At 59.4% G+C, this 27,551-nt stretch overlaps 4 protein-coding genes and 1 long non-coding RNA gene across 5 annotated transcripts; 1 reads left to right on the top strand and 4 right to left on the bottom strand.

The window, feature by feature from the left end:
• Positions 1-7: 7 nt before the first annotated feature.
• On the bottom strand, positions 8-1,089 carry TMEM109 (transmembrane protein 109). The gene is given in 5 exon segments (XM_071761652.1): positions 8-173; positions 175-255; positions 258-528; positions 607-713; positions 805-1,089. Coding segments are annotated over 5 exon segments (696 nt in total). The 5' UTR covers positions 1,015-1,089; the 3' UTR covers positions 8-146.
• Positions 1,090-2,954: 1,865 nt separating this feature from the next.
• PRPF19 (pre-mRNA processing factor 19) lies at positions 2,955-8,643 on the top strand. The gene is made up of 16 exons (XM_071761691.1): positions 2,955-3,139; positions 3,247-3,396; positions 4,426-4,502; positions 4,571-4,712; positions 5,525-5,598; positions 5,682-5,744; positions 5,830-5,871; positions 5,963-6,037; positions 6,227-6,302; positions 6,536-6,645; positions 6,784-6,939; positions 7,043-7,112; positions 7,241-7,326; positions 7,556-7,726; positions 7,908-8,013; positions 8,154-8,643. The coding sequence occupies exons 1-16, from the start codon at positions 3,121-3,123 to the stop codon at positions 8,249-8,251; spliced, it is 1,515 nt and encodes a 504-aa protein (XP_071617792.1). The 5' UTR covers positions 2,955-3,120; the 3' UTR covers positions 8,252-8,643.
• Positions 8,644-8,773: 130 nt separating this feature from the next.
• LOC139804439 (uncharacterized) lies at positions 8,774-16,295 on the bottom strand. Its single transcript, XM_071761690.1, has 12 exons — positions 15,431-16,295; positions 15,192-15,313; positions 13,578-15,120; positions 13,342-13,485; positions 12,107-12,291; positions 11,221-11,318; positions 9,882-10,009; positions 9,612-9,801; positions 9,368-9,518; positions 9,111-9,195; positions 8,908-9,011; positions 8,774-8,832 (listed from the first exon to the last, which is right to left on the bottom strand). Exons 1-11 carry the CDS (start codon positions 15,600-15,602, stop codon positions 8,923-8,925), a joined length of 2,907 nt encoding a protein of 968 aa, XP_071617791.1. The 5' UTR covers positions 15,603-16,295; the 3' UTR covers positions 8,774-8,832; positions 8,908-8,922.
• A 971-nt stretch (positions 16,296-17,266) lies between these two features.
• Positions 17,267-20,945, bottom strand: LOC139804438 (acyl-coenzyme A amino acid N-acyltransferase 1-like). The gene is given in 5 exon segments (XM_071761689.1): positions 17,267-17,886; positions 19,198-19,400; positions 20,442-20,724; positions 20,726-20,788; positions 20,790-20,945. Coding segments are annotated over 5 exon segments (1,257 nt in total). The 5' UTR covers positions 20,907-20,945; the 3' UTR covers positions 17,267-17,295.
• A 2,404-nt stretch (positions 20,946-23,349) lies between these two features.
• Positions 23,350-27,534, bottom strand: LOC139804492 (uncharacterized). Its single transcript, XR_011729406.1, has 3 exons — positions 27,405-27,534; positions 24,052-24,126; positions 23,350-23,579 (listed from the first exon to the last, which is right to left on the bottom strand). It is a non-coding gene; the product is annotated as an uncharacterized lncRNA (long non-coding RNA).
• Between the last annotated feature and the right edge of the window lie 17 nt (positions 27,535-27,551).

Raw genomic sequence — 27,551 nt, 5'->3', positions numbered from 1 at the left:
TCCCCCAATCCCTCAGAGCTGGCGTGAAGGCGCTGCGGTGCACGAGCGGGGACCCAAATTTTGGGGTGGGGGATCCGTGCCCCCCCAAAACGAGGAGGGGGACAGACCCACAGCCACGTCGGGGAGCAGAGGCGGGTGTGGGGGTGTCACTCCTCCCTGTTTCGGGGACCCCCCCCACTTCTGCCTCCTCCTCAGCTCCTCCACTTTCCACTCCAGGCTGCGGACGGCGGCTTCCAGCTGGGCGCTGGGGGGGGGGGAGCCTGAGGAGCCCCCCCGAGCCCCCCCAAAAGGCTGTAGAGCACCCCCAAAGCCAGCAGCATCCCCGCCTGGGCCGTGGGGGTCTCTGGGGAGGCGGCGATGTGCAGGAAAGCCCCCAGGAAGCAGCAGAGCTTCACCCACCGCAGCGCCGGCTGCAGGAGCCCCCGGAGCCGCCTCAGTAGCCAAGAGGCCACCAGAGTGGCCACAGCCCAGAGCAGGACCCGCTGCACCTCCTTAGGACCCAAAGCCACCGTCCGACCAACCCCCCACCTGGAAGGACAAGGAGGGTGTCACCAAGGGTGGGTGACACCGGGGCGGGTGACGACGCTAGCCCGGGGGCCACCAGACTGACCGGTGACACCGGCGGTGGCCAGCAGGTCCCCCACGATCCCGCAGGTGGTGGCCAAGGCCACGGAGATCCCCGAGGAGATGAGCCAGAGGGTGGCAGAGAAGCTCTGAGGGACACACGTGGAGGAGGTGACAATGGGGGGGGGGGGGACACACCGGAGATGTCCCCCACGCACCCCCCCGGGGCCACCAGCTCACCTCGGCCACTAGCCCCAGGGGCTGGGAGCCCACCCAGCCCTCCAGCGTGAGCCAGGTGGCTCGGCCCAGCCGTGACAAGAGGTCATCGGGGGGCGGGGGGGGGACACCCCCACCAGGGCCACCCCGAGGGTCCCCCGCTGTCACCCCCCCCAGCAAGGGCACCCAGAGCAGCAGGGACAGCACGGGGTGGCACCCCCAGGTCTCCTCCATCTTGGGGTCTGGCGCCAGATCTGGGGGGACAGGGACAAAGGTGTTTGGGGACACCACGAGTGGCAGCAGGTGTCCCCCTCCCCCCCAAAATGGCCACAGGGGGGTGGCTTTTGGGGTCCCCCTCATTGGGTTTTGGGGCTTAAAGTTGGGGGTGTCCCTGATGACCTTTAGGGGGTGGCTTTTGGGGTTCCCCCCCAATGACCTTTAGGGGGGTGGCTTTTGGGGTCCCCCTCATTGGGTTTTGGGGGGTTTAAAGTTTGGGGTGTCCCGATGACCTTTAGGGCAGTGGCTTTTGGGGTTCCCCCCCGATGGCCTTTCAAGGGGTGGCTTTGGGGTCCCCCTCGTTTTGGGGGTTTAAAGTTTGGGGTGTCCCCGATGACCTTTAGGAGGGGTGGCTTTTGGGGTCCCCCCCGATGGCCTTTGAGAGGGTGGCTTTGGGGTCCCCCTCATTGGTTTTGGGGTTGGTTGGACTTTAGGGTGCCCCCCCTGACCCTTGAGTGGGGACCCTCCAGGCTGCTAGGGGGGGTTGCTTTTGGGGTCCCCCCCCAATGACCTTTAGGGGGGTGGCTTTTGGGGTCCCCCTCGTTGGGTTTTGGGGGGTTTAAAGTTGGGGGGTGTCCCTGATGACCTTTAGGGGGGTGGCTTTTGGGGTCCCCCCCGATGGCCTTTGAGGAGGTTGCTTTTGGGGTCCCCCTCATTGGTTTTTGGGGGGGTTTAAAATTTGGGGTGTCCCCGATGACCTTTAGGGGGGTGACTTTTGGGGTCCCCCCACTGGCTGCTGGGGGGGGGTTGGCTTTTGGGGTCCCCCCCCAGGGGTCCTTTGGGAGGGTGGATGGATTTTAGGGTCCCCCGTGCTGTCCTTTTTTGGGAGGGGGGGGTCAGCCTTTGGCGGGGGTGGTGGCCTTTGGGGTCCCCCCCTCTGCCTTTGTTTGGGGTAAGAATTTTGGGGTCCCCCCCCGATGGCTTTTGGGGGGCTGGCATTGTCCCCCCCCGGGCCGTGTCCCCCCCCCACCGCTATCTTTAGGCAAGCGCTCGCCCTGCCCAAGGACACGGGGCAGGGGGGGGGGGAGTTTGGGGGAGCCCCCCTGGCCCCCCCCCCCCAAAACCATCCACATCCCCCCCCCCCCTTCCCATTCCATACCAGCCCGGACCCCCTCCCCGTGCCCCCCCCATTCTATCCCTTCCCGACCCCCCCCCCCCCCATTCCACCGAACCCCGGACCCCCCACCCCTTTTCCCCCCCCGATCTCCCCCCCACCCCCCCAATCCCCCGATCCCAGCCCCCCCCCATTTCCCCCTCCCGTACCCCCCCCACCCTCTTCCCCCCCCCCAAATCCCGCACCCCCATTCCACCCCACCCCGACCCCCCCACTCTCCGCGCCCCCCCACCCCTTTTCCCCCCCCTCACCCTAATCCCAGGCCCCCCCTATATCCCCCCCCCCACGAATCCCCCCGGACACGACACCCCCCCCCCCCCCCATTTCGGGCCCCCCCCCCCCCCGATTCCCCCCCCCCACCCCCGCAGCTCCCCGTCCCCTTTCCCCCCCCCCCGGGTCCCCCCAATCCCCCCCATTCCCTCTCACCCCAAGCCCCCCCCCCCCCCTTTAAGACCCCCCGGACCCCCCCAAACTCAGCGGGGCCGCGCTCACCGCCGCGCTAGGGGGCGCTGCAGAGGCGGGAGGGGTCTCCGCACGCGGGCAAGGCCCAATGGAAGGGGGGAAAAGGAGGGGGGGGGTGAGGTCGCGCGCCGCCGCGGGGCACCACGGGAGTTGTAGTCCGCCGGGGCTCCGCGGGGCATGCCGGGAAGAACCGTTGCTATGGCAACGCGGCCTACCCAGCCCGGCCGGGAAGCGCCGTTCCCCCCGGGAGGGGAAAAAAAACGGAGTGAGGGGGGGGGGAAATGCAAAGGGAAGGGAGGGATGGGGGGGGGGGGGGGGGGGGGGGGGGGAAATGTGCGGTGTTCCCGGTGCATCCTGGGAGCTCTTTCCGGTTCCGGTAGTGGCGGCCGCGGTGCCCGCGTGAGCCCGCGGTTTCCCCGCAGCCCCGGAAGCGGAAGGCGAAGGGGAGCGGGGCCGCCATCGGTACCGCGGCCTCCCCGGTGTCCGCCATGGCTCTCATCTGCTCCAGTGAGTAGGGAAGGACCGGGGGGGAAACCGGGGGTGATTACCGGGGGGGGTTGCTGGGCCGGGCCGGGCCTCGTAGGCCTGAGCGGTTCCGTTATCTCTCCCCGCAGTTTCCAACGAGGTGCCCGAGCATCCCTGCGTCTCCCCGGTTTCCAACCACGTCTACGAGCGGCGGCTGATCGAGAAATACATCGCGGAGAACGGGACCGACCCGGTCAACAACCAACCCCTCTCTGAGGAGCAGCTCATCGACATCAAAGGTTGGGGGGCAGGGGGGGATCGGGGGGGTCGGGGTTTGTAACGCGGCTGGGGAAAAGTGAAGTTTTGTAAAAAGGAAACTGCAATAAAAAATAAGTTAAAGGTTTTGAGGGGGGTAGTGCTGAGGAGGGCCCCCAAAACTTGGCTCTCGTGAGGGGTTTGGGGGGATTTGGGTCCCCTGAGGAGGGATTTGGCAGGGATGAATTCCCAGAGAGGTTGGGGAAAGCAAGGGGAGGGTTGGATGTGGTCAGGGAGCTGTGGGGCTGGGCTGAGGGTTTGGGACAGGGCTCAAGGATTAGGATAGGGCTGAGGGGGCAGCTCAGGGCTCAAGACAGGGATCAGGGGTTGGGACAGGGATCAGGACAGGGCTGAGGGGTCAGGACAGGGCTCAGGGGTCGGGACAGGGTTTGGGACAGGGCTGAGGGGTTGGGACAGGGCTCAGGGGTTGGGACAGGGCTCAGGGGTTGGGACAGGGCTGAAAGGTTGGAATAGGGCTCAAGGCTCGGGAGAGGGCTCAGGGGTTGGGACAGGGATCAGGGGTTGGGACAGGGCTGAGGGGTTGGGACAGGGCTCAGGGTTTAGGACAGGGCTCAGGGTTTGGGACAGGGCTGAGGGGTCGGGTCAGGGCTCAGGGTTTAGGACAGGGCTCAGGGGTTGGGACAGGGCTGAGGGGTCAGGACAGGGCTCAGAGGTTGGGACAGGGCTCAGGGTTTGGGACAGGGCTCAGGACAGGGCTGAGGGGTTGGGACTGGGCTCAAGACAGGGCTGAGGGGTTGGGACAGGGCTGAGGGGTCGGGACAGGGCTCAGGGTTTGGGACAGGGCTCAGGACAGGGCTGAGGGGTTGGGACAGGGCTCAGGGTTTAGGACAGGGCTGAGGGGTCGGGACAGGGCTCAGGACAGGGCTGAGGGGTTGGGACAGGGCTCAGGGTTTAGGACAGAGCTCAGGACAGGGCTGAGGGGTTGGGACAGCAGCTGGGGGGCTGGGTGGGACCTTGGGGGCAGGGCTGACACCCTCTCTGTCCCCTGCCAGTCGCCCACCCGATCCGTCCCAAGCCTCCCTCAGCCACCAGCATCCCGGCCATCCTGAAAGCCCTGCAGGACGAGTGGGTGAGTGTTGGGAGGGGGTTCCTCCCCCCAGCTGCAGCTCCCCCTGACCCCTCCCTGCCTGTCCCCAGGATGCAGTGATGCTGCACAGCTTCACCCTGCGCCAGCAGCTCCAGACCACCCGCCAGGAGCTCTCCCACGCCCTCTACCAGCACGATGCTGCCTGCAGGGTCATTGCCAGGCTCACCAAGGAGGTGACAGCAGCCAGAGAAGGTGACACCGGGCTGGGGGAGGAGCTGGGGGGGGAAGAGGGGGGGTGGTGGTGAAGGTGATTGGTGGTGATGGTGATGGTGGAGGTGGTGATGGTGAAGATGGTGATGATGATGGTAGAAGTGATGTTGATGGTGATGGTGATGATGGTGGAGGTGATGATGATGATGATGGTGATGCTGAAGATGGTGGAGGGGAAGATGATGTGAAGGTGATGGTGAAAGTGATGGTGGTGAAAGTGATGATGATGGTGGTGGTGAAGGTGATGATGGTGGCAATGACAATGGTGATTGTGATGGTGATGATGGTGAAGGTGATGGTGATGAAAGTGATGGTGATGAAAGTGATGGTGATGGTGGTGATGGTGAAGATGATGGTGATGGTGGTGATGATGATGATGATGGTGATGGTGGTGATGGTGAGGATGATGATGATGATGGTAAAGGTGATGATGATGATGATGATGAAGGTGAAAGTGATGAAGGTGACGGTGATGGTGATGATGGTGATGGTGAAGATGATGGTGATGGTGGTGATGATTGTGATGATGATGATGAAGGTGATGATGATGATTATGATGATGATGATGATAATGATGATGGTGAAGATGATGATAATGATGAAGGTGAAGGTGATGAAGGTGAAGGTGATGATGATGATGGTGAAGGTGGTGATGATGATGATGGTGATGATGATGATGATGCTGAAGGTGATGATGATGATGATGATGATGATGAAGGTGGAGGTGATGGCTGGTCTGGAAGCCCTCTCCCTCCCCCTGGAGCTGCTGCTGAGCTCTGCCCCTGTCCCCCCAGCTCTGGCCACGCTGAAGCCCCAGGCCGGGCTCATTGTTCCCCAGGCTGTGCCTTCCTCCCAGCCCAACGTCCCGGTGAGTCCCCCCTGCTCCTTTTCCCTCTTTTTTTTCCCCAATCCCTTGGGGCTGAACCCAACCCCTTTCTCCATCCCCTGCAGGGAGCTGGGGAGGCCATGGACCTGGGAGAGCTTGCTGGGATGACCCCTGAGATCATCCAGAAGGTAAGGGGGGGGTTCCAGGTGCTCTGCTCAGCCCTCAGTGCTTTTCTCACCGCTTTGTTTTTAAATTTTATTTTTATTTTTCCAGCTCCAAGACAAGGCCACGGTGCTGACAACGGAAAGGAAGAAGGTAAACAGCCCCATTTCACCCCAAAACCCCCGTGGCTGTGCTTGGAGAGACACCAATGTTTAAATTTCTCCCTTTTTTGGCCTTTTTTCAGAGAGGCAAAACAGTTCCAGAGGAGTTGGTGAAGCCAGAGGAGCTCAGCAAATACCGACAGGTCGCTTCCCACGTGGTGAGTGCTGCCAGGGCCTCCAAACCCCCCTGTGCCCACCCCCTCCAACATCCAGGCCTCTTTCCTCCCACTTCCCATCATCAGATCCCTCCCTGTTGGAATGAAACACCCAGGGACTCTTCATTCCCTTTTTTTTGGGGCCATTTTCTTGCTTGTGGCGTTACCCTGGTGTCCCCTTCCCCCCCTCAGGGGCTGCACAGTGCCAGCATCCCAGGAATCCTCGCCTTGGATCTGTGTCCTTCTGACACCAACAAGATCCTCACTGGTAAGAGAACCTCAGGGACCATGTGGTGGCACCTGAGAGCCTCAAGCTCCCTTAATTTAAATTTTTGGGGGAGAAAATTGGGCTGAGAGCCACGAGCAGCTTTGCCACCAGCCGGGAGAAGCCCTCAGGGTGGGTTTTTTTTTTTTTTCCAGGAAAAGTGGGTGAGTTTGGGCTTGGTCGGTCTCATCTCTGTTTCATTTCAATTTTTTCTCATTCCCTGCTTGATTTGCCAGGTGGGGCTGATAAAAATGTCATCGTTTTTGACAAGAGCTCAGAGCAGATCTTGGCCACACTCAAGGGACACTCCAAGAAAGTCACCAGTGTCGTGTTCCACCCCTCCCAGGTGCGTTCCAGTCCCCCTCCCCATTCTGGGCCTTTTCCTGCTCTTTGCCTCTGCCAGGATGGGGCTGAGCCCCCGTCAGGAGCTCTCAGGGATGGGAGAGGGGATATTCCCTAATTTCCCCACCTCCTTCTCCTCCAGGATTTGGTCTTCTCAGCTTCTCCAGATGCCACCATCCGCATCTGGTCCGTGCCCAACGCCTCCTGTGTCCAGGTTGTCCGTGCCCACGAGGGCTCTGTCACAGGCCTGAGCCTCCATGCCACGGGGGATTATCTCCTCAGCTCATCTGATGACCAGGTGAGACCCCTCCCCAGGTGACAAACCCCCTCCCCAAGCCTCAGACACCTTCCCACACTTTGCTTTTCCTCTCTCCCATTCTCAACCCCACTTTCTCTTCCAGTACTGGGCCTTCTCTGACATCCAGACAGGCCGTGTCCTCACCAAGGTGACAGATGAGAGCTCTGGCTGTGGTGAGATCCAAGATCCCCACCCCACGGGGGGATTTGGGGAACCTGCAGAGTGGGAATTTTCCTCTCTTGAAGCTCAGAACTCAACCAACCCCCAAATCTCCCCCTCTCCAATCTCTGTCTCTTCACAGCTCTCACCTGTGCCCAGTTCCACCCGGATGGGCTCATTTTTGGCACAGGGACAATGGATTCCCAGATCAAGATTTGGGATCTGAAGGTAAGGGGTGACCCTTGGGGGGGCCACAGGGGGGCAGAACCTTCCCCCCAAAACCTCTCTGCAGTGTCACCCCTGTCCCTAAAGCCACCACCCGGGGTGACAAAGGGCACGGGCAAGCCACGGGCTCTCCTCCCTCTTAATCCTGAAGCATCCTGAGGACCTGAGCGAGGTTCTGCTCTCCCAAATCTGCTTTTCCCACTCTCTGAACAATTTTTTATCCCTTTTCCAGGAAAGAACCAACGTGGCCAACTTCCCAGGGCACTCAGGGCCCATCACCAGCATTGCTTTCTCAGAGAACGGCTACTACCTGGCCACAGCAGCAGATGATTCCTCTGTCAAACTCTGGGATTTGAGGAAACTCAAGAATTTCAAGACTTTGCAGCTGGATAACAACTTCGAGGTGGGGGATTGTCCCACTTTCCCCCTCCCCAGGCCATGCCTGAGCCTGCTCCTCACCCAACTTCTCCCCTCTGCGTTGGGGGTGCCCCCACTAGGGAGGTGCTGGCATCCCCCAGAGCTTGTTTGGTGTTTTTTTAGGTTTAATTTGAACTGAAATTAATTTTATTTTTATTTCTCCACAGGTCAAGTCTCTCATCTTTGACCAGAGTGGCACCTACTTGGCTCTGGGGGGCACTGATGTCCAGATCTACATCTGCAAACAGTGGACAGAAATCCTCCACTTCACAGGTCAGACACCTCCTTTTTTTTTTTTTATCAGGGGGGAGAAAAAAAAAACTTCTCCTGGCTTTTTGGGGTGAAAAACTCATCCCATCCCACTTTGGGGGGGCTGTCCCAGTGACCCCAGTGTTGGTTTTTCTCCTCCCCAGAGCACAGTGGCCTCACCACTGGGGTGGCTTTTGGCCACCACGCCAAGTTCATCGCCTCCACGGGCATGGACAGGAGCCTCAAATTCTACAGCCTGTAACCTCAGCAATGGGGCTGGGGGCTCTGGGGAGGGGGATTTGGGGGGGGTGGGAGGGTGGGAAGGGGGTTATTCCTTCTCCAGGCTCCCCTGCTGTAGCTGTGGGCAGAGGTGGGGGGTGATAGCACCTTCCCAGTGCCTCACAGGTGGGTTTGGTTTAGTGTTTTCCTTCTTTTTTGTGTGTGTCTGTCTTTTGGGGTTTTGGGTTTTGTTTGGTTGTTGGGTTTTTGGTGTTTTTTTTTAGCTTCTGTGCTGGTAACTTGATCCAAGGAGAAGTTCCAAGGCCGGTGCTGGGGGTTGGGATGTGCAGGAAGAGGGAGGGGGAGGCAGCTGAGGGGGGTGGGGACAGGGTTTGTAAACGGCTTCGAGTTTCGTGGTGGAAATAAAAAGAATTTTTCCCCCTGGATCAACCCCCCCGGGGCACAAGGGGGAGACTGGGATGGAAATGGGGGTGCTGCCACCTCTGGGGATGGGGACAAGGGACCTTTGCTGTGTCCCCCTCCCCTCAGACAAAGACCACTGGGGCCTGGGCACTGCACTGGGTTTATTTTTCCAGCCTGACTGGAGATGTCCAGAGGGAGGAGCTGAGGAAGAGGAGGAGGAAGGGAGTGAGTTAGAGGTGGGATCAGGGGGGGGTTGAGGGTCTGAGGGACACTCACCCACCCCCTCCAGGCTTAGGGGACCTTGGGGAAGACAATTTGTCCCTGGGAGGTGACAAGATGTCCTGGGGAGGTCCCTCCGTGCCCCGGGGAGCGCCGTGCTCCTGGAGAAGGGACCAAAAGGGGGGTGGTGGGGAAAGATGGGGGGGGACAGAGGGGTTGTGTGTGTCCCCCCACCCCCAGCTGGCAGCACCCCCACTTACTGGAGGGTACCCCCAGCTGGCAGGAGGGTCTGCAGGGCTCAGGCTGGGCCAGGTGACACACGGAGGCACTGCAGGAGATGTACACCTGGAAAAGCCTCCAGCATCAGTGGGGAGCCTGGAGAAACCCCCTCCAGGAACCTCCCCAGGGCCCTACAAGCCAGGGGGGGTGGTTCTGAGGTGGGTTTTGGGGGGCTGCTGAGATGGGGGGGGGTCTCAAGAGCCTTTGGGGCCACGAAGGACCCCTGAGGGACCCTCACCTCTCCCTCCAGCACTGCTGTGGTTGGGGGATCCACAAAGGTGAAGGTGGAGATGACAAAACGTTGGTAGTGGGTGGGGAAGGGCAGCTGGGGGGATGCTGGGCCCACTGGGACCAGTTGGGTCCTGTAGTTGTCCCCGAGGTAGGGACACCTGGAGCCACCCGAGGAGAGAGAACCTTGAGTGGGTGCAGGGCAGGGGGAGACATCCCAGGGGGTGGGGGGTTCCCCCATCTTTTTCCCTCACCCGTCCACCAGGATGGGCCATTGGGGTTGGGCCTCAGGAGCGGGGCTGGGGGCTGCCCAGCAGTGGTGCAGAACCAGAACCAGGTTTGGATCCGTCTTGTGGAGCAGCCGAACCTCCACGTAGATGGGGTCCCTCAGCACCCTCACCAGGGGGAAATCCCCCTCGGGGTGGTAGGAGCTGAAAGTCTCGTCTGCAGGGAGTGGGGAGGGGTGATGGGGTTTGGGGTTCAGGGGAAAGGGGCAGGGGGGAGGTGGGGAGGGGGCTGCTGACCAGTGGCGATGCGTAACTGGAGGCCCAGTGGTCCCAGCATGGCCAGGGGGGGGGCAGTGGGGGGCAGGGCCACCTCCATCCGCAGCGCCAGGGCCTCGCTGGAGTTGTAGATGCAGCGAGCCTGGAGGCTGAGGGGAGGGGGGGAACTGGGTCCTCGGCTCCTCCAGAACCTTCCTGGACCCACCAGAACCCTTCCCAGAAACACACCCGCCCTCCAGAACATCCCTGAGCTCCTCCTGGACCCACCAGAACCTTTCCCAGAAACACACCCGCCCTCCAGGATGTCCTCAGGCTCCTCCAGCACATCCCCAGCTCCTCCAGAACCATCCTGGACCCACCAGAACCCTTCCCAGAAACACACCCTCCCTCCAGAACATCCCCAGCTCCTCCAGAACCATCCTGGACCCACCACAACCCTTCCCAGACACACACCCTCCCTCCAGAACATCCCCAAGCTCCTCCAGAACCCTTCCCCAAATCACAGCCTCCCTCCAGAATGTCCCCAGACTCCTTCAGAACCCTCTTGGACCCAACAGAACCCTTTCTAGAAACATACCCACCCTCCAGAACATCCCCAGCTCCTCCAGGACCCTTCTGGACCCACCAGAACCCTTCCCAGACACACACCCTCCCTCCAGAACATCCCCAAGCTCCTCCAGAACCATCCTGAGCCCACCAGAACCCTTTCCAGAAACACCCCCTCCCTTCAGAACATCACCAGCTCCCCAGAACCTTCTTGGACCCACCAGAACCTTTCCCAGGCACACACCCTCCCTCCAGCATGTCCCCAAGCTCCTCCAGGACCCTCCTGGACCCAACAGAACCTTCCCTCCCTCCAGAACATCCCCAGCTCATCCAGAACCATCCTGAGCCCACCAGAACCCTTCCCAGACACACCCCCTCCCTCCAGCACATCCCCAAGCTCCTCCAGAACCATCCTGAGCCCACCAGAACCCTTCCCAGAAACACACCCTCCCTCCAGAATGTCCCCGAGCTCCTCCAGAACCTTCTTGGACCCACCAGAACCTTTCTCAGAAACACAACCTCCCTCCAGATTGTCCCCGGACTCCTCCAGCACATCCCCAAGCTCCTCCTGGACCCACCAGAATCCTTCCCAGAACCACCCCCTCCTTCCAGAACACCCCTGAGCTCCTCCAGAACCTCCCCCCCATCCCCTCCACCCCCCCAATGGCTCTGGAGAGGGCACTTTCCACGGGGCCCCCCAGCACCGGGCGGGACGAGGAGGGGAAAAATGGGTCCAGGAGGTTCTGGAGATGGGAAGAAGCTTTGGTGAGGGGGGGTCTGGCCCCAGTTTGGACCCTCCCCAACCCCCCCTCACATGTAGACACTGTCCCGGGTGATGGAGCCCCGGGGGGAGCCCTGGACATCGATGGTGGAGATGAGTTGGTTCTCATAGATCACCTGGTCCTCGACCACCTGGGGGGGACAGGGGGGACATGGTCACCCCCACACACACCTGGGGGGACATGGCCACCATGGTCACCCCCACATCCACCTGGGGGGGACAGGGGGGACATGGTCACCCCCACATCCACCTGGGGGGGACAGGGGGGACAGGGCCACCACGGTCACCGACACCTGGGGGGGACGTTGCCACCATGGTCGTCCCCCCACACACCTTGGGGGGGACATGGCCACCACGGCCACCCCCCCACACACCTGGAGGGCACGTGGCCACCATGGTCACACACCCACCCAGGGGGGGACATGGCCACCACAGTCACCCCCACATCCACCTGGAGAGCACGTGGCCACCATGGTCACCCCCACACACCTGGGGGGGACATGGGGGACATGGCCACCACGGTCACACACACCTGGGGGGGACATGGCCACCACAGTGACACATACTTGGGGGGGACATGGCCACCACAGCCACCCCCCCACACACCTGGGGGGACATGGGGGACATGGCCACCACGGTCACACACACCTGGGGGGGACAGGGCCACCATGGTCACACACAACCTCACCTGAGGGGGGGGGACAGGGCCACCACAGTCACCCACACACACCTGGGGGGGACATGGCCACCACAGTCACACACAGCTGGGGGGGACATGGCCACCATGGTCACCCCCACACCCACGCAGGGGGGGACATGGCCACCACGGTCACCCCCACACACCTGGGGGGGCCATGGCCACCACAGTCACCCCACACCCCCCAGCAGCTGTCGGGGTGGGGGTGACCCCGTTACCCACCTGGACGGTTGTGCCACACTGGGTGACAGGGAAGCGGAACATGAGGAAGGTGTCGGTCACCCTGAGGGGGTGACAGCCCGGCTGGGTGCCCGCCAGGCGCACGCTGTCCAGGTTGTAGGGTTGGGGGGTGACCCCCCGGGGCACCACCAGCACGATGTGACCCTCCAGGAGGCACTGCACCGTGGCTGGGACACCAAGGGACACCTCAGCACCCATCATCACCCCAAAACACCCAGAGGTGGCAGGGGGGTTATTGTCCCCAAGCTGTCCCTAAGAGCATCTCAATACCCATCAGCACCCCAAAAAACCCAGAGGTGGCAGTAAGGGTGTCCCCAGGGTGTCCCTAGGGCCACCTCAGCACCCATCAGCACCCCAAAAAGCCCAGAGGGTGGCAGGGGGCTTCTTGTCCCCTGAGAGCACCTGAACACCCATCACCAACACCCCAAAAAGCCTGGAGGGTGGCAGAGGGCTTATTGTCCCCAGGGTGTCCCTAGGGCCACCTCAGCACCCATCACCACCACCCCAAAAAGCCCAGAGGTGGCAGGGGGCTTATTGTCCCCAGGGTGTCCCTAGAACCACCTTCCAGCACCCATCACCACCACCCCAAAAAGCCTGGAGGGTGGCAGGGGGCTTATTGTCCCCAGGGTGTCCCTAGGGCCACCTCAGCACCCATCACAACCCCAAAAAGCCCAGAGGTGGCAATGGGGTTGTCCCTGGGGTGTCCCTAGGGCCACCTCAGCACCCATCACTACCACCCCAAAAAGCCCAGAGGGTGGCAGGGGGCTTATTGTCCCCTAAGAGTACCTCAGCACCCATCATCACCCCAAAACGCCCAGAGGTGGCAGTGGGGTTGTCCCCAAGGTGTCCCTAGGGCCACCTCAGCACCCATCACAACCCCAAAAAGCCCAGAGGTGGCAATGGGGTTGTCCCTGGGGTGTCCCTAGGGCCACCTCAGCACCCATCACCACCACCCCAAAACGCCCAGAGGTGGCAGTGGGATTATTGTCCCCAAGGTGTCCCTAGGAGCACCTCAGCACCCATCTCCACCACCCCAAAAAGCCCAGAGGTGGCAGTGGGGGTGTCCCTAGGGCCACCTCAGCACCCATCACAACCCCAAAAAGCCCAGAGGTGGCAATGGGGTTGTCCCTGGGGTGTCTCTAGGGCCACCTCAGCACCCATCACCACCACCCCAAAACGCCCGGAGGTGTCGGGGGGGTTGTCCCCGGGGGTCCTACCTGTGTTGCCATAGTAACAAGGTGCCACCCTGTCCCTCTCATCGTAGCAGCACCCAGCCTGCAGACACCCTTCCCGTCCCTCGGGGGCCACGCACGCCATCCTCCCCGTGGCCACCTGGCACTGCTCCCGTGTCAGCGGTGTCCCTGAGGGGGGGGAGGTGACAACAGAGGGGACACTGCCCCCCGTGACCCCTCCTGAAGGGGGAGAAGACCCTTCCAACCCCCCCGGGTCCTACCTGCTCCCCCCGAGGGGTAGAAGAGAGCCGTGGGCTGCAGGAGGTTGGGTTGGGGCTGCAGGGCAGGACGGAGCAAACCGGGTTGGGTTTGGGGTCGGGGGATCCATCCTGGCTGGAGCTGAGCCTGGAGACCAGGCCGGATCAAACCTGGTCGGGATTGGAGCCTTGGATGCGTTGAACCTTGGGAAGGGTTGGGATGGCCCAAAGTGGTTTGGGTTTGGAGAACCGAGTGGTGAAAACCGGGCTGGGAATGGAGCTGAAGGTTCTGGGGAGCTGAACCCAAAGGGTTGTGGGGCTGAGCTCCTGCCAGCAGCAATCCTGATGGGGACTGAGCACCGGGGTGCAGCAAACTGGGTTGGTTTGGGGTCTGAACCCCAAGCTGGTGGAGTCCTGGCTGCACCCGGCCGGGCTGGGTTTGGGTCTGAACCCTTGAGAGGAGCCCTGAGTGGGTTTGGGCTCCAGGGTGCCCCAAGCTGGGCTGGTTTGGGGTCTGAACCCCAAGGTGCTGGAGTCCTGGTTGGGTTTGGGCTCCAAGGTTCACCAAATTGGGGTGGTTTGGGGTCTGAAGCCCTGAATAAAGCCCCAGTTGGGTTTGGGCTCCAGAGTTCACCCGGCTGGGGTGGTTTTGGGTCTGAACCCCAAGGTGGTGAAGTCCTGATTGGGTTTGGGCTCCGTGGTGCCCCAGCCCAGGTTGGTTTGGGGTCTGAAGCCCTGAGTAAAGCCCTGGGTGGGTTTGGGCTCCAGGGTGCACCAAGCCAAGCTGGGTTTGGGTCTGAACCCCAAGGTGGTGAAGTCCTGATTGGGTTTGAGCTCCAGGGTTCACCAAATTGGGGTGGTTTGGGGTCTGAAGCCCTGAATAAACCCCTGGCTGGGTTTGGGCTCCAGAGTTCACCCGGCTGGGATGGTTTTGGGTCTGAACCCCAAGGTGGTGAAATCCTGGCTGGGTTTGGGCTCCAGAGCTCACCCTGCTGGGGTGGTTTGGGGTCTGAACCCCTAAATAACCCCCTGGCTGGGTTTGGGCTCCAGAGCTCACCCTGCTGGGGTGGTTTGGGGTCTGAACCCCTGAATAACCCCCTGGGGGAGTTTGGGCTCCAGAGCTCACCCTGCTGGGGTGGTTTGGGGTCTGAAGCCCTGAATAAAGCCCTGGCTGGGTTTGGGCTCCATGGTGCCCCAGCCCAGGCTGGTTTGGGATCTGCAGCCCTGGGAGAAGCAGCCCAGGTTGGGGCTGAAGCCCTGGGTGCCCCAGGACCCTCTGGGGGTGCAGCTTCTCGGAGTGGGTTTGGGGTGTGAGTTGGGGTCCCCGGGGGGTGTGGGCAGCTTGGGAGACGTGGTGCAGGAGGCCAGGCTGGGACAAGGGGACAAGGACATCAGCCTGGCTCTGCTGGCCGCCGTTTCCTCGGCCGTCCTGGGGTTCCACGGGGGTGTCCCCGTTGTCCCCGTGGTCCCCTGGCTGTGGACAGGTCATGTTGAGATCGTAGGAGGCCACGGGGACCCCGCTGAGCAGCAGCTCCTCCAGCTGCACCCTCAGGACGTAGCGGTCCTCCTGCAGGAGGGGACAGTGACACCACCAGCCTCCCCGGGGATGGACGGGGACCCCGGGAGGGGGAAGCTCACCTTCACCAGGACGTGGCAGCCCTCGTAGCCGCTGGAGAAGACGACGGCCCCGTCCCTGCCCGGGTGGAGCCAGTGGAGGCAAATGGAGCAGTTGGCGACGTCGAAGCGGGACCCGAACTCGTCTGTGGGGACACCACGGGTGACGCCACCCCGGGGGGGGACTCTCCGGGACCTCCCCACCCACCCAGCCACCCACCCACTCATCCGGGTGGGGTTATTTTTGGGGTTTTTGTGCTCACCCAAGACTTTGAAGCGGATGGTGTGGCCGGGAGGGGGGTGAGCCAGGAGCTGCATCCCCAGCTCCCCGCAGTCGTAGCGGTACCGCAGGAGCGAGGACACCGACCCCAAGGAGAAGGAGAAGAAAAAAAGGGGGAGGAGGGAGAAAAAAGAGGAAAAACTCCCCCGTCCCATGGTGAGGCAGCAGCGGGAAGCGAGGTGCGGGGACAGGCGTGGGGACAGGGATTTATAGCAGCAGGATGGTGACCCGGGGCGCTGGCCCGCGGCGGGGGACGAGCTCTGTCCCCGGGGCTCCTCGCCCTCCTGGCCACGGTGACCTGGATGTCCCCTGCTCACCCCCCCCCCCCCCCCGAGGCCGTGTCAGGGTGACCCAGGAGGGGCTGGAAGCTGGTCAAAGGAAATCCGGCCCCGTTGTCCCCCTGGAAACGGGGAATGGAGGTGGCAGAGCTTGGAATTCCCGCTGGGAGAAGGGGAGGGGGGGTCGGTGACCACCTGCCCAGGGACACAGGAGGACGGGGACAGCGGTGGCATCTGGCTCCCTGGTGGCCCATCCCCCGGTGGCATGGGCTTGGTGAGATCTGGGGGACGAGGATCTGGGGGATTGTCCCCAAATTGCCCTTTTCCTGGGGGCTGGCACTGCTGAACGTCCTGCAAAGGGCCCTTTGTCCCCTTCCTGCACAGGGACGGGGGCTGCAGCCCCGAGCACAGCAAGGACAGAGGTCCCCAAGCCACCCCCTGGCCCAGCTGTCCCCTCCCTTGTCCCCTGAGGTCCCCCCAGCAGGTGAAGGGGCGGGAAAGCCACAAAAAAAGCCATTGAGATGGAGCAGCAAGTCCGGGGTTTCTTCTCCAGACCTTTCCCACTCTGGAATTTATTGCAAATTAAACCGAGTGCCCCCCCTTGTCCCCCCCTTTTTCCTCCACAGGTCCCTGGGTGCCATCACCCCCCATTCCTCACCATTTTCCATGAGGTTCTCCTTGGCATTCCCAGGGGAAGACCCTAAACCCCCTCCATCCCTGCACCCCTCAGAGCTTTGGGGTGACCTTGGTGCCCCCCAGGTGAGACCCCAGGAACCGGATGATCTCCTGCCAGGAATGAGCAGCAAGTCTGGGGTTTCTTCTCCAGACCTTTCCCACTCTGGAATTTATTGCAAATTAAACCGAATGTCCCCCCTTGTCCCCCCCTTTTTCCTCCACAGGTGCTGGGGGGTCCCTGGGTGCCATCACCCCCCATTCCTCACCATTTTCCATGAGGTTCTCCTTGGCATTCCCAGGGGAAGACCCTAAACCCCCTCCCCCCATCCCTGCACCCCTCAGAGCTTTGGGGTGGCCTTGGTGCCCCCCAGGTGAGACCCCAGGAACTGGATGATCTCCTGCCAGGAATGTTCCAGGAATGAGCAGCAAGTCTGGGGTTTCTTCTCCAGACCTTTCCCACTCTGGAATTTATTGCAGATTAAACCAAGTGTCCCCCCCTTTCTCCTCCTCCACAGGTCCCTGGGTGCCATCACCCCCCATTCCTCACCATTTTCCATGAGATTCTCCTTGGCATTCCCAGGGGAAGACCCTAAACCCCCCTAAACCCCCTCCATCCCTGCACCCCTCAGAGCTTTGGGGTGACCTTGGTGCCCCCCAGGTGAGACCCCAGGAACCGGATGATCTCCTGCCAGGAATGAGCAGCAAGTCTGGGGTTTCTTCTCCAGACCTTTCCCACTCTGGAATTTATTGCAAACTAAACCGAGTGTCCCCCCTTGCCCCCCTCTTTTTCCCCCACAGGTGCTGGGGGCCATCACCCCCATTCCTCACCATTTTCCATGAGGTTCTCCTTGGTATTCCCAGGGGAAGACCCTAAACCCCCCCATCCCTGCACCCCTCAGAGCTTTGGGGTGGCCTTGGTGCCCCCCAGGTGAGACCCCAGGAACCGGATGATCTCCTGCCAGGAATGTTCCTGGGCTTTGGCGTGGGCTTGGGCTTCCCCCCCCCAGAGAATGGGTCTGGGGGTGCCCCGAATGCTGGAGATGCTGCAGAGGGGGGAGCCGGGGGGTTCAATCAAATGCCCGGCCCCGGGGTAGGACAGGAGGTGACAATTCTCGGGTGACATCCTCGCCATGGCCAGCTGGGCAAAGAGTTTGCTGTTGAGGCTCCTGTCGGCCTCTCCCACCACAAAAAGGACTTTTCCACGGATCCTCTCCACCGGGATGGCCGAGGGGCCGTACTTGGGGTCCCGGGGGTCCCCGAAGACGGCGGAGTTGTCTATGGCCCCCAGGTCTGTGAAGAGGACCCGCTCGGGGAAGTAGGGGATGGGGGGGATGAAGAGGTCCCTGTAGACCAGGGGGTTCCCGTGGAGGAAGGCCGTGCCGTTGATCCACACCGTGGCCACCACCTGAGGGAGGAAGGTGGCCATGGCCAGGGCCACCTCTGCCCCTTTGGAGACACCAAGGACGCCCAAGCCGGGGCCTCGCACCTGGGGGGGACACACATGGGGACAGGTGGCACCGGGGTGGCCCTGAGGCCTGGGACAACCTGAGAGCCCTGCTCACCAGGATGTCACCAGGACAGCCCTGGGCACCGGGATGTCACAAGGACAACTTTATCAGGATGTCCCTGCTCATCACAAGGTCACCAGGACACCCCTGGCCACCAGGATGTCACCAGGACACCCCTGCTCACCAGGATGTCCCCAAGACACCCCTGCTCACCACGATGTCCCCAGGACACCCCTGCTCACCAGGATGTCACCAAGACACCTTTATCAGGATGTCCCTGGTCACCACAATGTCCCCAGGCTCTGGGACATCCCATTTACCAGGATACCCCTGGTCACCAGGATGTCCCCAGGACACCCCTGGATGTCCCCAGGACACTTTATCAGGACACCCAGCCCTGCTCATTGGGATGTCCCCAGTCCCCAAAGCATCCTCCCCATCAGGTTGTCCCCTGCTCCCCCCGCTCCCCAGTTGGTCCCCAGTTGATCCCCAGGATGTCCCCAGGAGGTTCCCAGTTGTTCCCCAGTCGTTCCCAGCTGTTCCCCAGTTGTTCCCCAGCTGTTCCCAGTCATTCCCCAGTTGTTCCCCAGCTGTTCCCCAGTCATTCCCCAGTCGTTCCCCAGGCTGTCCCCAGTTGTTCCTCAACTGTTCCCCAGTTGTTCCCAGCTGTTCCCCAGTCATTCCCCAGTTGTTCCCCAAGATATCCCCAGTTGCTCCCCAGCTGTTGCCAGATGTTCCCCAGTTGTCCCCAGTTGTTCCCCAGTCGTTCCCAGTTGTTCCCCAGCTGTTCCCAGTCGTTCCCAGTTGCTCCCCAGTCGTTCCCAGTTGTTCCCCAGTCATTCCCAGCTGTTCCCCAGTCGTTCCCCAGCTGTTCCCCAGTCATTCCCCAGTCGTTCCCCAATTGTTCCCCAGGATATCCCCAGTTGTTCCCCAGTTGTTCCCCAGTTGTCCCCAGTTGTTCCCCAGTCGTTCCCAGCTATTCCCCAGTATATCCCCAGCTGTTCCCCAGTCGTTCCCAGTTGTTCCCCAGCTGCTCCCCAGCTGTTCCCAGTCATTCCCCAGTCGTTCCCAGTTGTTCCCCAGCTGCTCCCCAGCTGTTCCCAGTCATTCCCCAGTCGTTCCCAGTTGTTCCCCAGCTGTTCCCCAGCTGTTCCCAGTCATTCCCCAGTCGTTCCCCAATTGTTCCCCAGGATATCCCCAGCTGTTCCCAGTCGGTCCCAGCTGTTCCCCAGTTGTCCCCAGCTGTTCCCCAGCTGTTCCCAGTTGTCCCCAGGTCGGGCAGTGCTCACCTTGGGGTGGTGCAGGAGCAGCTCCGCTGCCTCCTCGAAGTACTCCATGTGCAGGGTGGTGAGGGCGGGGGGCAGATCCTCGAAGGCAAAGAAGGCCAAAGCCAGGACAGCAAAGCCCCGCGAGGCCAGCAGCCCCGCCCGGAACTCGATGAGGCCCCCGGCACCCCCAAACAGGTCAATGACCCCTGGGAAGGGCCCCGGCCCTGGCACAGAGAGAGAAACAACCGGCACTGCCACCACCTCCTGAGACCGGGGGGAGATGGGGGGGGGTGGGGATAGTGGGGATAGTGGTGATAGTGGTGCTGGTGATGATGGGGGTGCTGGGAGTGGTGATGGTGGTGATGGTGGTGATGGTGGTGATGGTGGTGATGGTGGTGATGGGGTGCTGGGAGTGGTGATAGTGGTGATGGTGGTGATAGTGGTGCTGGTGATGATGGGGTGCTGGGAGTGGTGATGGTGATAGTGGTGACGGTGACTATGGTGGTGAAAGGGGTGCTGGGAGTGGTAATGATGGTGATAATGGTGATGGTGGTGATAATGGTGGTGATGGTGATAATGGTGGTGAAAGGGGTGCTGGGAGTGGTAATGGTGATGATGGTGATAATGGTGATGGTGGTGATAATGGTGGTGATGGTGATAAGGACGGTGATGATGGTGATTGTGGTGATGGCAATGATGATGGTGATGGTGGTGATGGTGGTGATAGGGGTGCAGGGAGTGGTAATGGTGATGATGGTGATAATGGTGATGATGGTGATGATGGTGATTATGGTGGTGATAGGGGTGCTGAGAGTGGTAATGGTGATGGTGGTGATGATAGTGATGGTAGTGCTAGTGGTGGTAATGATAGTGATTGTGATGGTGGTGATGATGGGGGTGATGATGATGGTGATAACGGTGATGGTGATAGTGGTAGTGATGATGGTGATAATGAAGGTGAGTGATGGTGATAATGGTGATGGCGATGATGATGTCGATAGTGGTGCTACTGATGGTGATGATGGGGGCGGTGAGGATAATGATGGTGATAATGATGGTGATGGTGGTGCTGATGATGGTGATTGTGATGGTGATGATGATGGTAGTGATGGGGGCGGTGAGAATAATGACGGTGATGTTGATAGTGGTGATACCGATGGTGATACCGCTGGTGATACTGATGGTGATACTGATGGTGATACTGATGGTGATACTGATGGTGAAGGTGGTGCCAGGAGGCTGCTCCCAAGGGTCCCGTCACTCACCTGGTGGCAGGAAGAGGCTCCCCCTGACCCGTCCTTCCCGGACGGGCACCCGCGTCACCCCGGGGCCCAGGTACCACCTCTCGGCCTGGCAGGAGGCCAGGGGGGGCTCCCGGGGTTCCGGGGCCATCAGGAGCCCCTCGAACACCTCCAGATGGACCAGGAAAGGCCCCCCGGCCACGTTTCTCCTCAGGAGCCTCCTGAAGGGCTTCAGGGGCTGCAGGAACCAGAAGAGCCCCATGGGACAGACCCCGCAGTAGCTGCCCCCCAGGGCCGGGGTGACACCCCAGGTCCAGGTCCCCTTTTGGGGTGGCCCTAAAAAAGGCTCGAGCCTGGAAGCACTCGCCCCTGCTCGTCCCTCAGCCAGGACCTCAGGGTCACCAGCTGGGAGGGGGACAGACCCCGAACCCCCACCTGAACCCCCCGGTCAGACAGGGAGGACCTGGGGGTCACCGTCACCTCCACCATGGTGCTCCTGGGGGGGGGGGGAAAAAAAGAGAAAAAAAAAAAAGAGAAACCTCAGCCAGGGGGACACCCATGGGTGCCACCGCCCCCCCCGCTGGCCCCAGGAGGTGACACTTTGGGGGTGGGTGGGGGGAAGCTGCTCCCCAGTGTCCCCACAGCACCCAAATCCCACCCCCCCCCCCAAAAAAAAAACCCCAAACTTCTCAGTAGCAGGGATGGCTCCTTCACCTTTTGTCCCCAAACACACAAGGACCCCCCCTTTGCCTTCTCTTCCCCAGTTTGGTGTCCCCAAACCCCCCCCAGCTGCAGGGACACCCCCCCCCCACCCCCTTTCAAACTGTCCCCCACTCCCAAAACCCCCCAACCCCCCCAAACCCTCCCCAAATCCTCAACAGCAGCCCCCCCTTTCCCTTCAGCCCCCCAAAATCCCCCTCTGCCCCCCCAAAATCCCCCTCTGCCTCCCCAGCACCAGAGACCCCCCCCTTTCAAACTGTCCCCCACTCCCAAACCCCCCCTAAATCCTCAGCAGCAGCCCCCCCTTTCCCTTCTGCCCCCCACAACCCCCCAGCTGCAGGGACCCCCCCCTTTCAAACTCTCCCCCACTCCCAAAACCCCCCAACCCCCCCTAAATCCTCAGCAGCAGCCCCCCCTTTCCCTTCTGCCCCCCCAAACCCCCCAGCAGCAGAGACCCCCCCCTTCAAACTGTCCCCCACTCCCAAAACCCCCCAACCCCCCCAAATGCTCAGCAGCAGCCCCCCCTTTCCCTTCTGCCCCCCAAAATCCCCCTCTGCCCCCCCAGCACCAGGGACCCCCCCCCCTTTCAAACTGTCCCCCACTCCCCAAGCCCCCCCAAACACCCCCCAAGCCCCCCCAAAAGCTCAGCAGCAGCAGCCCCCCCTTTTCCTTCTGCCCTCCAAACCCCCCCCTCCAGCCCCCCCCAGCCCCCCCAGCACCAGGAACCCCCCCCTTCCAAACTCTCCCCCACTCCCCAAACCCCCCCAGACCCCCCCAAATAGCTCAGCAGCTCAGCCCCCTTCAGCCCCCCCCCCTAAGCCCCCCCAGCAGCAGGGACCACCCCCCTTTTCCTCCTGCCCCCCCCCCAGGCCCCCCTAAGCCCCCCCAGGCCCCCCCAATGCTCAGCATTAGCAGCCCCCCCTTTCCTTTCTGCCCCCCAATCCCCAAACCCCCCCTGCAGCCCCCCCAGCCCCAGGAACCCCCCCCCTTCCAAACTCTCCCCCACTCCCCAAACCCCCCCAGACCCCCCCCAAAAAGCTCAGCAGCTCAGCCCCCTTCAGCCCTCCCCCCTAAGCACCCCCAGCCATGGGGACCCCCCCCTTTTCCTCCTGCCCCCCCCCCACTCCCCAGACCCCCCCTAAACCCCCCCAGAGCCCCCCCAATGCTCATCACCAGCAGCCCCCCCTTTCCCTTCTACCCCCTAAACCCCCCCACCCACAGGACCCCCTTTTTCCTCCTGTCCCCCCCTCCCCAACCCCCCCCTTTTTCTCCCCCCCCCCCCCCCCAATCCCAAAGGGTGGGGGTGGGGGCTCCTCTGCCCCCATTTCCATTCCCCCCCCCCCCCCCAAAAAAAAAAAACCAAAAAAAAACCACCACAAAACCGAAACCACTCAACCCCCCCCCTGTTTCCGGGGGCAGAACCCCATAAAAAAACCAAAAAAAACCCAAAAAAAACCCCAAAACCAAAGCCCTGACACCACCGGGATGGGCTCCAAACCCCCCCCTGCCCCCCTCCCTCTTCTCTTACCCAGTCCGGGGGGGGGAAAAGGTGAAAAAAAAAAAAGTTTGGAGCTGGAAAGGGTGGAAAAGTGGGAGGGGTTGGGTAAAGGTTAATCCAGGGAGCAGCCCCGTGACCCCCCCGGAACCAGGAACCCCCCCCCAGTTCCTCTATCCCCCCTCCCCCCAGGGCATTAAACCCCCCCATGGCATTAAACCCCCCCCTATGGGATTAATCCCCCCCCCCATAATATTAAACACCCCCCTCTTTGCTTGTTTTTAGGGTTTTTTTTTGGGGGGGGGGCCCATAGGTACCTCCCCCCCCATTTTTTCACCCCATGTCCCACTCCAAAGATTTTTTTTTTCCCTCCCTATTTTTTTAACCCCCCCTTCCCCTTTTTTTTTTGCCCCCCCCCCAACTCACGGGATGTGGGAGGGAAGGGAAGGGAAGGGGGGGGGGGAAGACCCCACCCTCCCCAGGAATTCAGGGAGGAGCCAAAATCCAGGGAATAAAACCCAGGAAGGTGAAGATTTCCCCCCCCCCCCAGCTCAGCAGAGATGTCCCCAAAATTAGGGACACTTCCCAGGGCTGGGGGGGGGACACAAGAGCCCTAAAAAAGTCCCCAAATCCACTGGGGGGGGGGAATTAATATTTTTATTACCAAACCACAAGATTTGGGTAAATTATTTTTTTTTTCCAGCCCCATCCCAGAGCTGGGGGAAAATATTTGGGGGGGGGGAAGGTCCCAGGTGGTTTCTTCCCTCCAGCCCCCCCCCTACTGCTGGGAATTGTCCCTCAAGGTTGAGAATTCCCCTTTCCAGGGCTCATTCCAGGTTTTTTGTCCTCCTGGGGGGGTTTTTTTGGAGCAGGGTCAACGTGTCCCTTTTTTCCACCCTCCTCAGCTGCTTCTTCTTTGCCCTTTTCAGCTTCAGGGGGTTCCGGATCTGGGGGGGGGGAAGAGGAAAAAAAAAAAAAATCCCAAAAAATTGGTAAAAGGGGGAGGGAAAAGGATTTGAGGCACAGAAAATTCCCAAATCCCTCTGCACGCAGCTCCCCCCCCCCCCCCTTGGATTTTCCCCTTCTGCCCAAGTGCCCCAAATCCACCCCATTCCTGGGATTTCTCCCCAAAATCCCACCTTGGAATCACTTCCAAGTGGTCCCAATTTTTCTGGGTCACAACCCCCCCATCCCTTAAAATATTCCTGGGGTTTTTTTCCAGCTCCAAAAAAACCCCAAATTTTCCCTCCAGGAAAGCTCAGGGTGAGCCCAGGATCAATGGGATTTTCCCCCAGTATCCACCCCATGGAGGCAGGGAGAGGAACTGGGGCAAACTGGGGAGCTCGGTGGCCACTTGGGGAGTTTGGTAGCCACTTGGGGAGTTTGGTGGCCACGGGGGGGCCAGGGTTGAGGTCTCACCACTTGGACAATCTCAGCTTTTCTTTCATTTTCCAGCCTCCTCCTGAGGTTTTCCTCTCGCCGCCGTTTTTTCTCCTGGGGGAAAAGCCCCAAAAATGTTTCCTCCCCTTCCCCCGGGTCCTTTCCCCCCCCTCCCAGGCTTCAGATCCCAACTGGAATCAGCTCATCCCTAAGGAAAATCTCCTGGAGGAGCTCAGCCCCAGTTTGCCCCTCTTCAAAAGCCCAGGAAAAGAGGGATTCAGGCCTAAAAATAAGGGATTCGGCCCCAAAAATAAAGGATTCAGCCCCAAAACCAAGGAGTTTAATCCCAAAATCAAGGAATTCAGCCCCAAAACCAAGGAGTTTAATCCCAAAATCAAGGAATTCAGCCCCAAAACCAAGGAGTTTAATCCCAAAATCAAGGAATTCACCCCAAAATCAAGGAATTCAGCCCAAAAGTAAGGAATCCAGCCCCAAAACCAAGGAATTCAGCCCAAACCAAGGAGTTTAATCCCATAACCAAGGAATTCACCCCAAAATCAAGGAATTCAGCCCCAAACCCAAGGAATTCACCCCAAAACCAAGGAGTTCAATCCCAAAACCAAGGAATCCACCCCAAAACCAAAGAATTCAGCCCCAAAACCAAGGAGTTTAATCCCATAACCAAGGAATTCACCCCAAAATCAAGGAATTCAGCCCCAAAACCAAGAAGTTCCCCCCCAAACCCAAGAAATCTACCCCCAAACCAAGGAGATCAATCCCAAAACCAAGGAATTCACCCCAAAACCAAGGAGTTTAATCCCAAATCCAAGGAATTGAGCCCCAAAACCAAGGAATTCACCCCAAAACCAAGGAATTCAGCCCCAAAATCAAGGAATTCAGCCCCAAAAGTAAATAATTCTCCCCAAAACCAAGGAGATCAATCCCAAACCCAAGGAATCCACCCCAAAAACAAGGAGTGCAATCCCCAAACAAGAGAATTCAGCCCCAAATCAAGGAATTCAGCCCCAAAACCAAGGAGTTTAATCCCAAATCCAAGGAATTGAGCCCCAAAACCAAGGAGTTTAATCCCATAACGAAGGAATTCACCCCAAAATCAAGGAATTCACCCCAAAACCAAGGAGTACAATCCCAAAACCAAGGAATTCACCCCAAAATCAGGAATTCACCCCAAAATCAAGGACTTCAGCCCCAAAAGTAAGGAGATCAATCCCAAAACCAAGGAATCCACCCCAAAACCAAGGAGTTCAATCCCATAACCAAGGAATTCACCCCAAAATCAAGGAATTCACCCCCAAACCAAGGACTACAATCCCCAAATCAAGGAATTCAGCCCCAAACCCAAGGAATTCAGCCCCAAAACCAAGAAGTTCCCCCCCAAACCCAAGAAATCTACCCCCAAACCAAGGAGATCAGCCCCAAACCCAAGGGATTCAGCCCAAACCCAAGGGATTCAGCCCCAAACCCAAGGGATTCAGCCCCAAAACCAAGTAGTTTAATCCCATAACCAAGGAATCCAGCACCCAAACCATGGAATTAACCCCAAAAACAAAGAATTCAGCCCCAAACCAAGGAATTCAGCCCCAAAACCAAGGAGTTTAATCCCAAAATCAAGGAATTGAGCCCCAAAACCAAGGAGTTCAATCCCATAACGAAGGAATTCACCCCAAAATCAAGGAATTCATCCCAAAACCAAGGAATTCAGCCCCAAAACCAAGGAATTCAGCCCAAAATCAAGGAATTCAGCCCCAAAAGTAAATAATTCTCCCCAAAACCAAGGAGATCAATCCCAAAACCAAGGAATCCACCCCAAAAACAAGGAGTGCAATCCCCAAACAAGAGAATTCAGCCCTAAATCAAGGATTCAGCCCCAAAACCAAGGAATTCACCCCAAAATCAAGGAATTCAGCCCCAAAAGTAAATAATTCTCCCCAAAACCAAGGAGATCAATCCCAAAACCAAGGAATCCACCCCAAAAACAAGGAGTGCAATCCCCAAACAAGAGAATTCAGCCCTAAATCAAGGGATTCAGCCCCAAAACCAAGGAATTCAGCCCCAAAACCAAGGAGATCAATCCCAAAACCAAGGAATCCACCCCAAAACCAAGGAGTTCAATCCCATAACCAAGGAATTCATCCCAAAATCAAGGAATTCAGCCCCAAACCAAGAAATTCACCCCAAAACCAAGGAGTTTAATCCCATAACGAAGGAATTCACCCCAAAATCAAGGAATTCACCCCCAAAAGTAAGGAGATCAATCCCAAAACCAAGGAGTCCACCCCAAAACCAAGGAGTTTAATCCCAAATCCAAGGAATTCACCCCAAAATCAAGGAATTCACCCCAAAACCAAGGAATTCAGCCCCAAAACCAAGGAATTTAGCCCCAAAACCAAGGAATTCACCCCAAAATCAAGGAATTCAGCCCCAAAACCAAGAAGTTCCCCCCCAAACCCAAGAAATCTACCCCCAAACCAAGGAGATCAACCCCAAACCAAGGGATTCACCCCAAAACCAAGGAGTTTAATCCCAAAATCAGGAATTCACCCCAAAATCAAGGAATTCAGCCCCAAAACCAAGGAGTTTAATCCCAAAATCAGGAATTCACCCCAAAATCAAGGAATTCAGCCCCAAAACCAAGGAGTTTAATCCCAAAATCAGGAATTCACCCCCAAAATCAAGGAATTCAGCCCCAAAAGTAAGGAGATCAATCCCAAAACCAAGGAATTCACCCCACAACCAGGGAGTTCAATCCCATAACGAAGGAATTCACCCCAAAATCAAGGAATTCAGCCCCAAAAGTAAGGAGATCAATCCCAAAACCAAGGAATCCACCCCAAAACCAAGGAGTTTAATCCCAAATCCAAGGAATTCACCCCAAAATCAAGGAATTCACCCCAAAACCAAGGAATTCAGCCCCAAAACCAAGGAGTTTAATCCCAAAATCAGGAATTCACCCCAAAATCAAGGAATTCAGCCCCAAAAGTAAGGAGATCAATCCCAAAACCAAGGAATCCACCCCAAAACCAAGGAGTTTAATCCCAAATCCAAGGAATTCACCCCAAAATCAAGGAATTCACCCCAAAACCAAGGAATTCAGCCCCAAAACCAAGGAATTTAGCCCCAAAACCAAGGAATTCACCCCAAAATCAAGGAATTCAGCCCCAAAACCAAGAAGTTCCCCCCCAAACCCAAGAAATCTACCCCCAAACCAAGGAGATCACCCCCAAACCCAAGGAATTCACCCCCAAACCCAAGGAATTCCACCCCAAATCCATTCAATCAGCCCCCAAATCCCAGGACCTCAGTCCCCAAACCCCAGGATTTCACCCCAAACCCCAGGAATCCCCCCAGATTTCTGCTCCCTGCCCCCTCACCTCCTTCTCCCTCCGTTTCTGCTCCTCCAGTTCCCTCCCCAGCTCCAGGATTTTTTTCTTCTCCTCCCTCTGCTGCAGTTTTTGGGCCAAGAGGTTCGGAGAGCTCTGTCCTGGATCATCTGGGAGAACCCCTGGGGGGGCACCCAG

Source organism: Heliangelus exortis, chromosome 18 (assembly GCF_036169615.1).
Source record: "Heliangelus exortis chromosome 18, bHelExo1.hap1, whole genome shotgun sequence".
Classification (NCBI taxonomy): domain Eukaryota; kingdom Metazoa; phylum Chordata; class Aves; order Apodiformes; family Trochilidae; genus Heliangelus; species Heliangelus exortis.
Note: the sequence above shows the minus strand (reverse complement) of the source record. Positions and strands in the feature narration are given on the sequence as shown.

Excerpts from the sequence above, each read along its gene's own strand:
- PRPF19 (XM_071761691.1), top strand. Across the intron at positions 5,745-5,829 it reads CCCCTGAGATCATCCAGAAG|CTCCAAGACAAGGCCACGGT; the intron begins GTAAGGGGGGGG and ends TTATTTTTCCAG. Across the intron at positions 6,940-7,042 it reads TCAGCTCATCTGATGACCAG|TACTGGGCCTTCTCTGACAT; the intron begins GTGAGACCCCTC and ends TTTCTCTTCCAG.
- LOC139804439 (XM_071761690.1), bottom strand. The coding sequence starts at position 15,602 with ATGGGACGGGGGAGTTTTTCCTCTTTTTTCTCCCTCCTCCCCCTTTTT. Across the intron at positions 13,486-13,577 it reads CTACCCCTCGGGGGGAGCAG|GGACACCGCTGACACGGGAG; the intron begins GTAGGACCCGGG and ends CCCCCCCCTCAG. Across the intron at positions 12,292-13,341 it reads TTGTTACTATGGCAACACAG|CCACGGTGCAGTGCCTCCTG; the intron begins GTAGGACCCCCG and ends TTGGTGTCCCAG.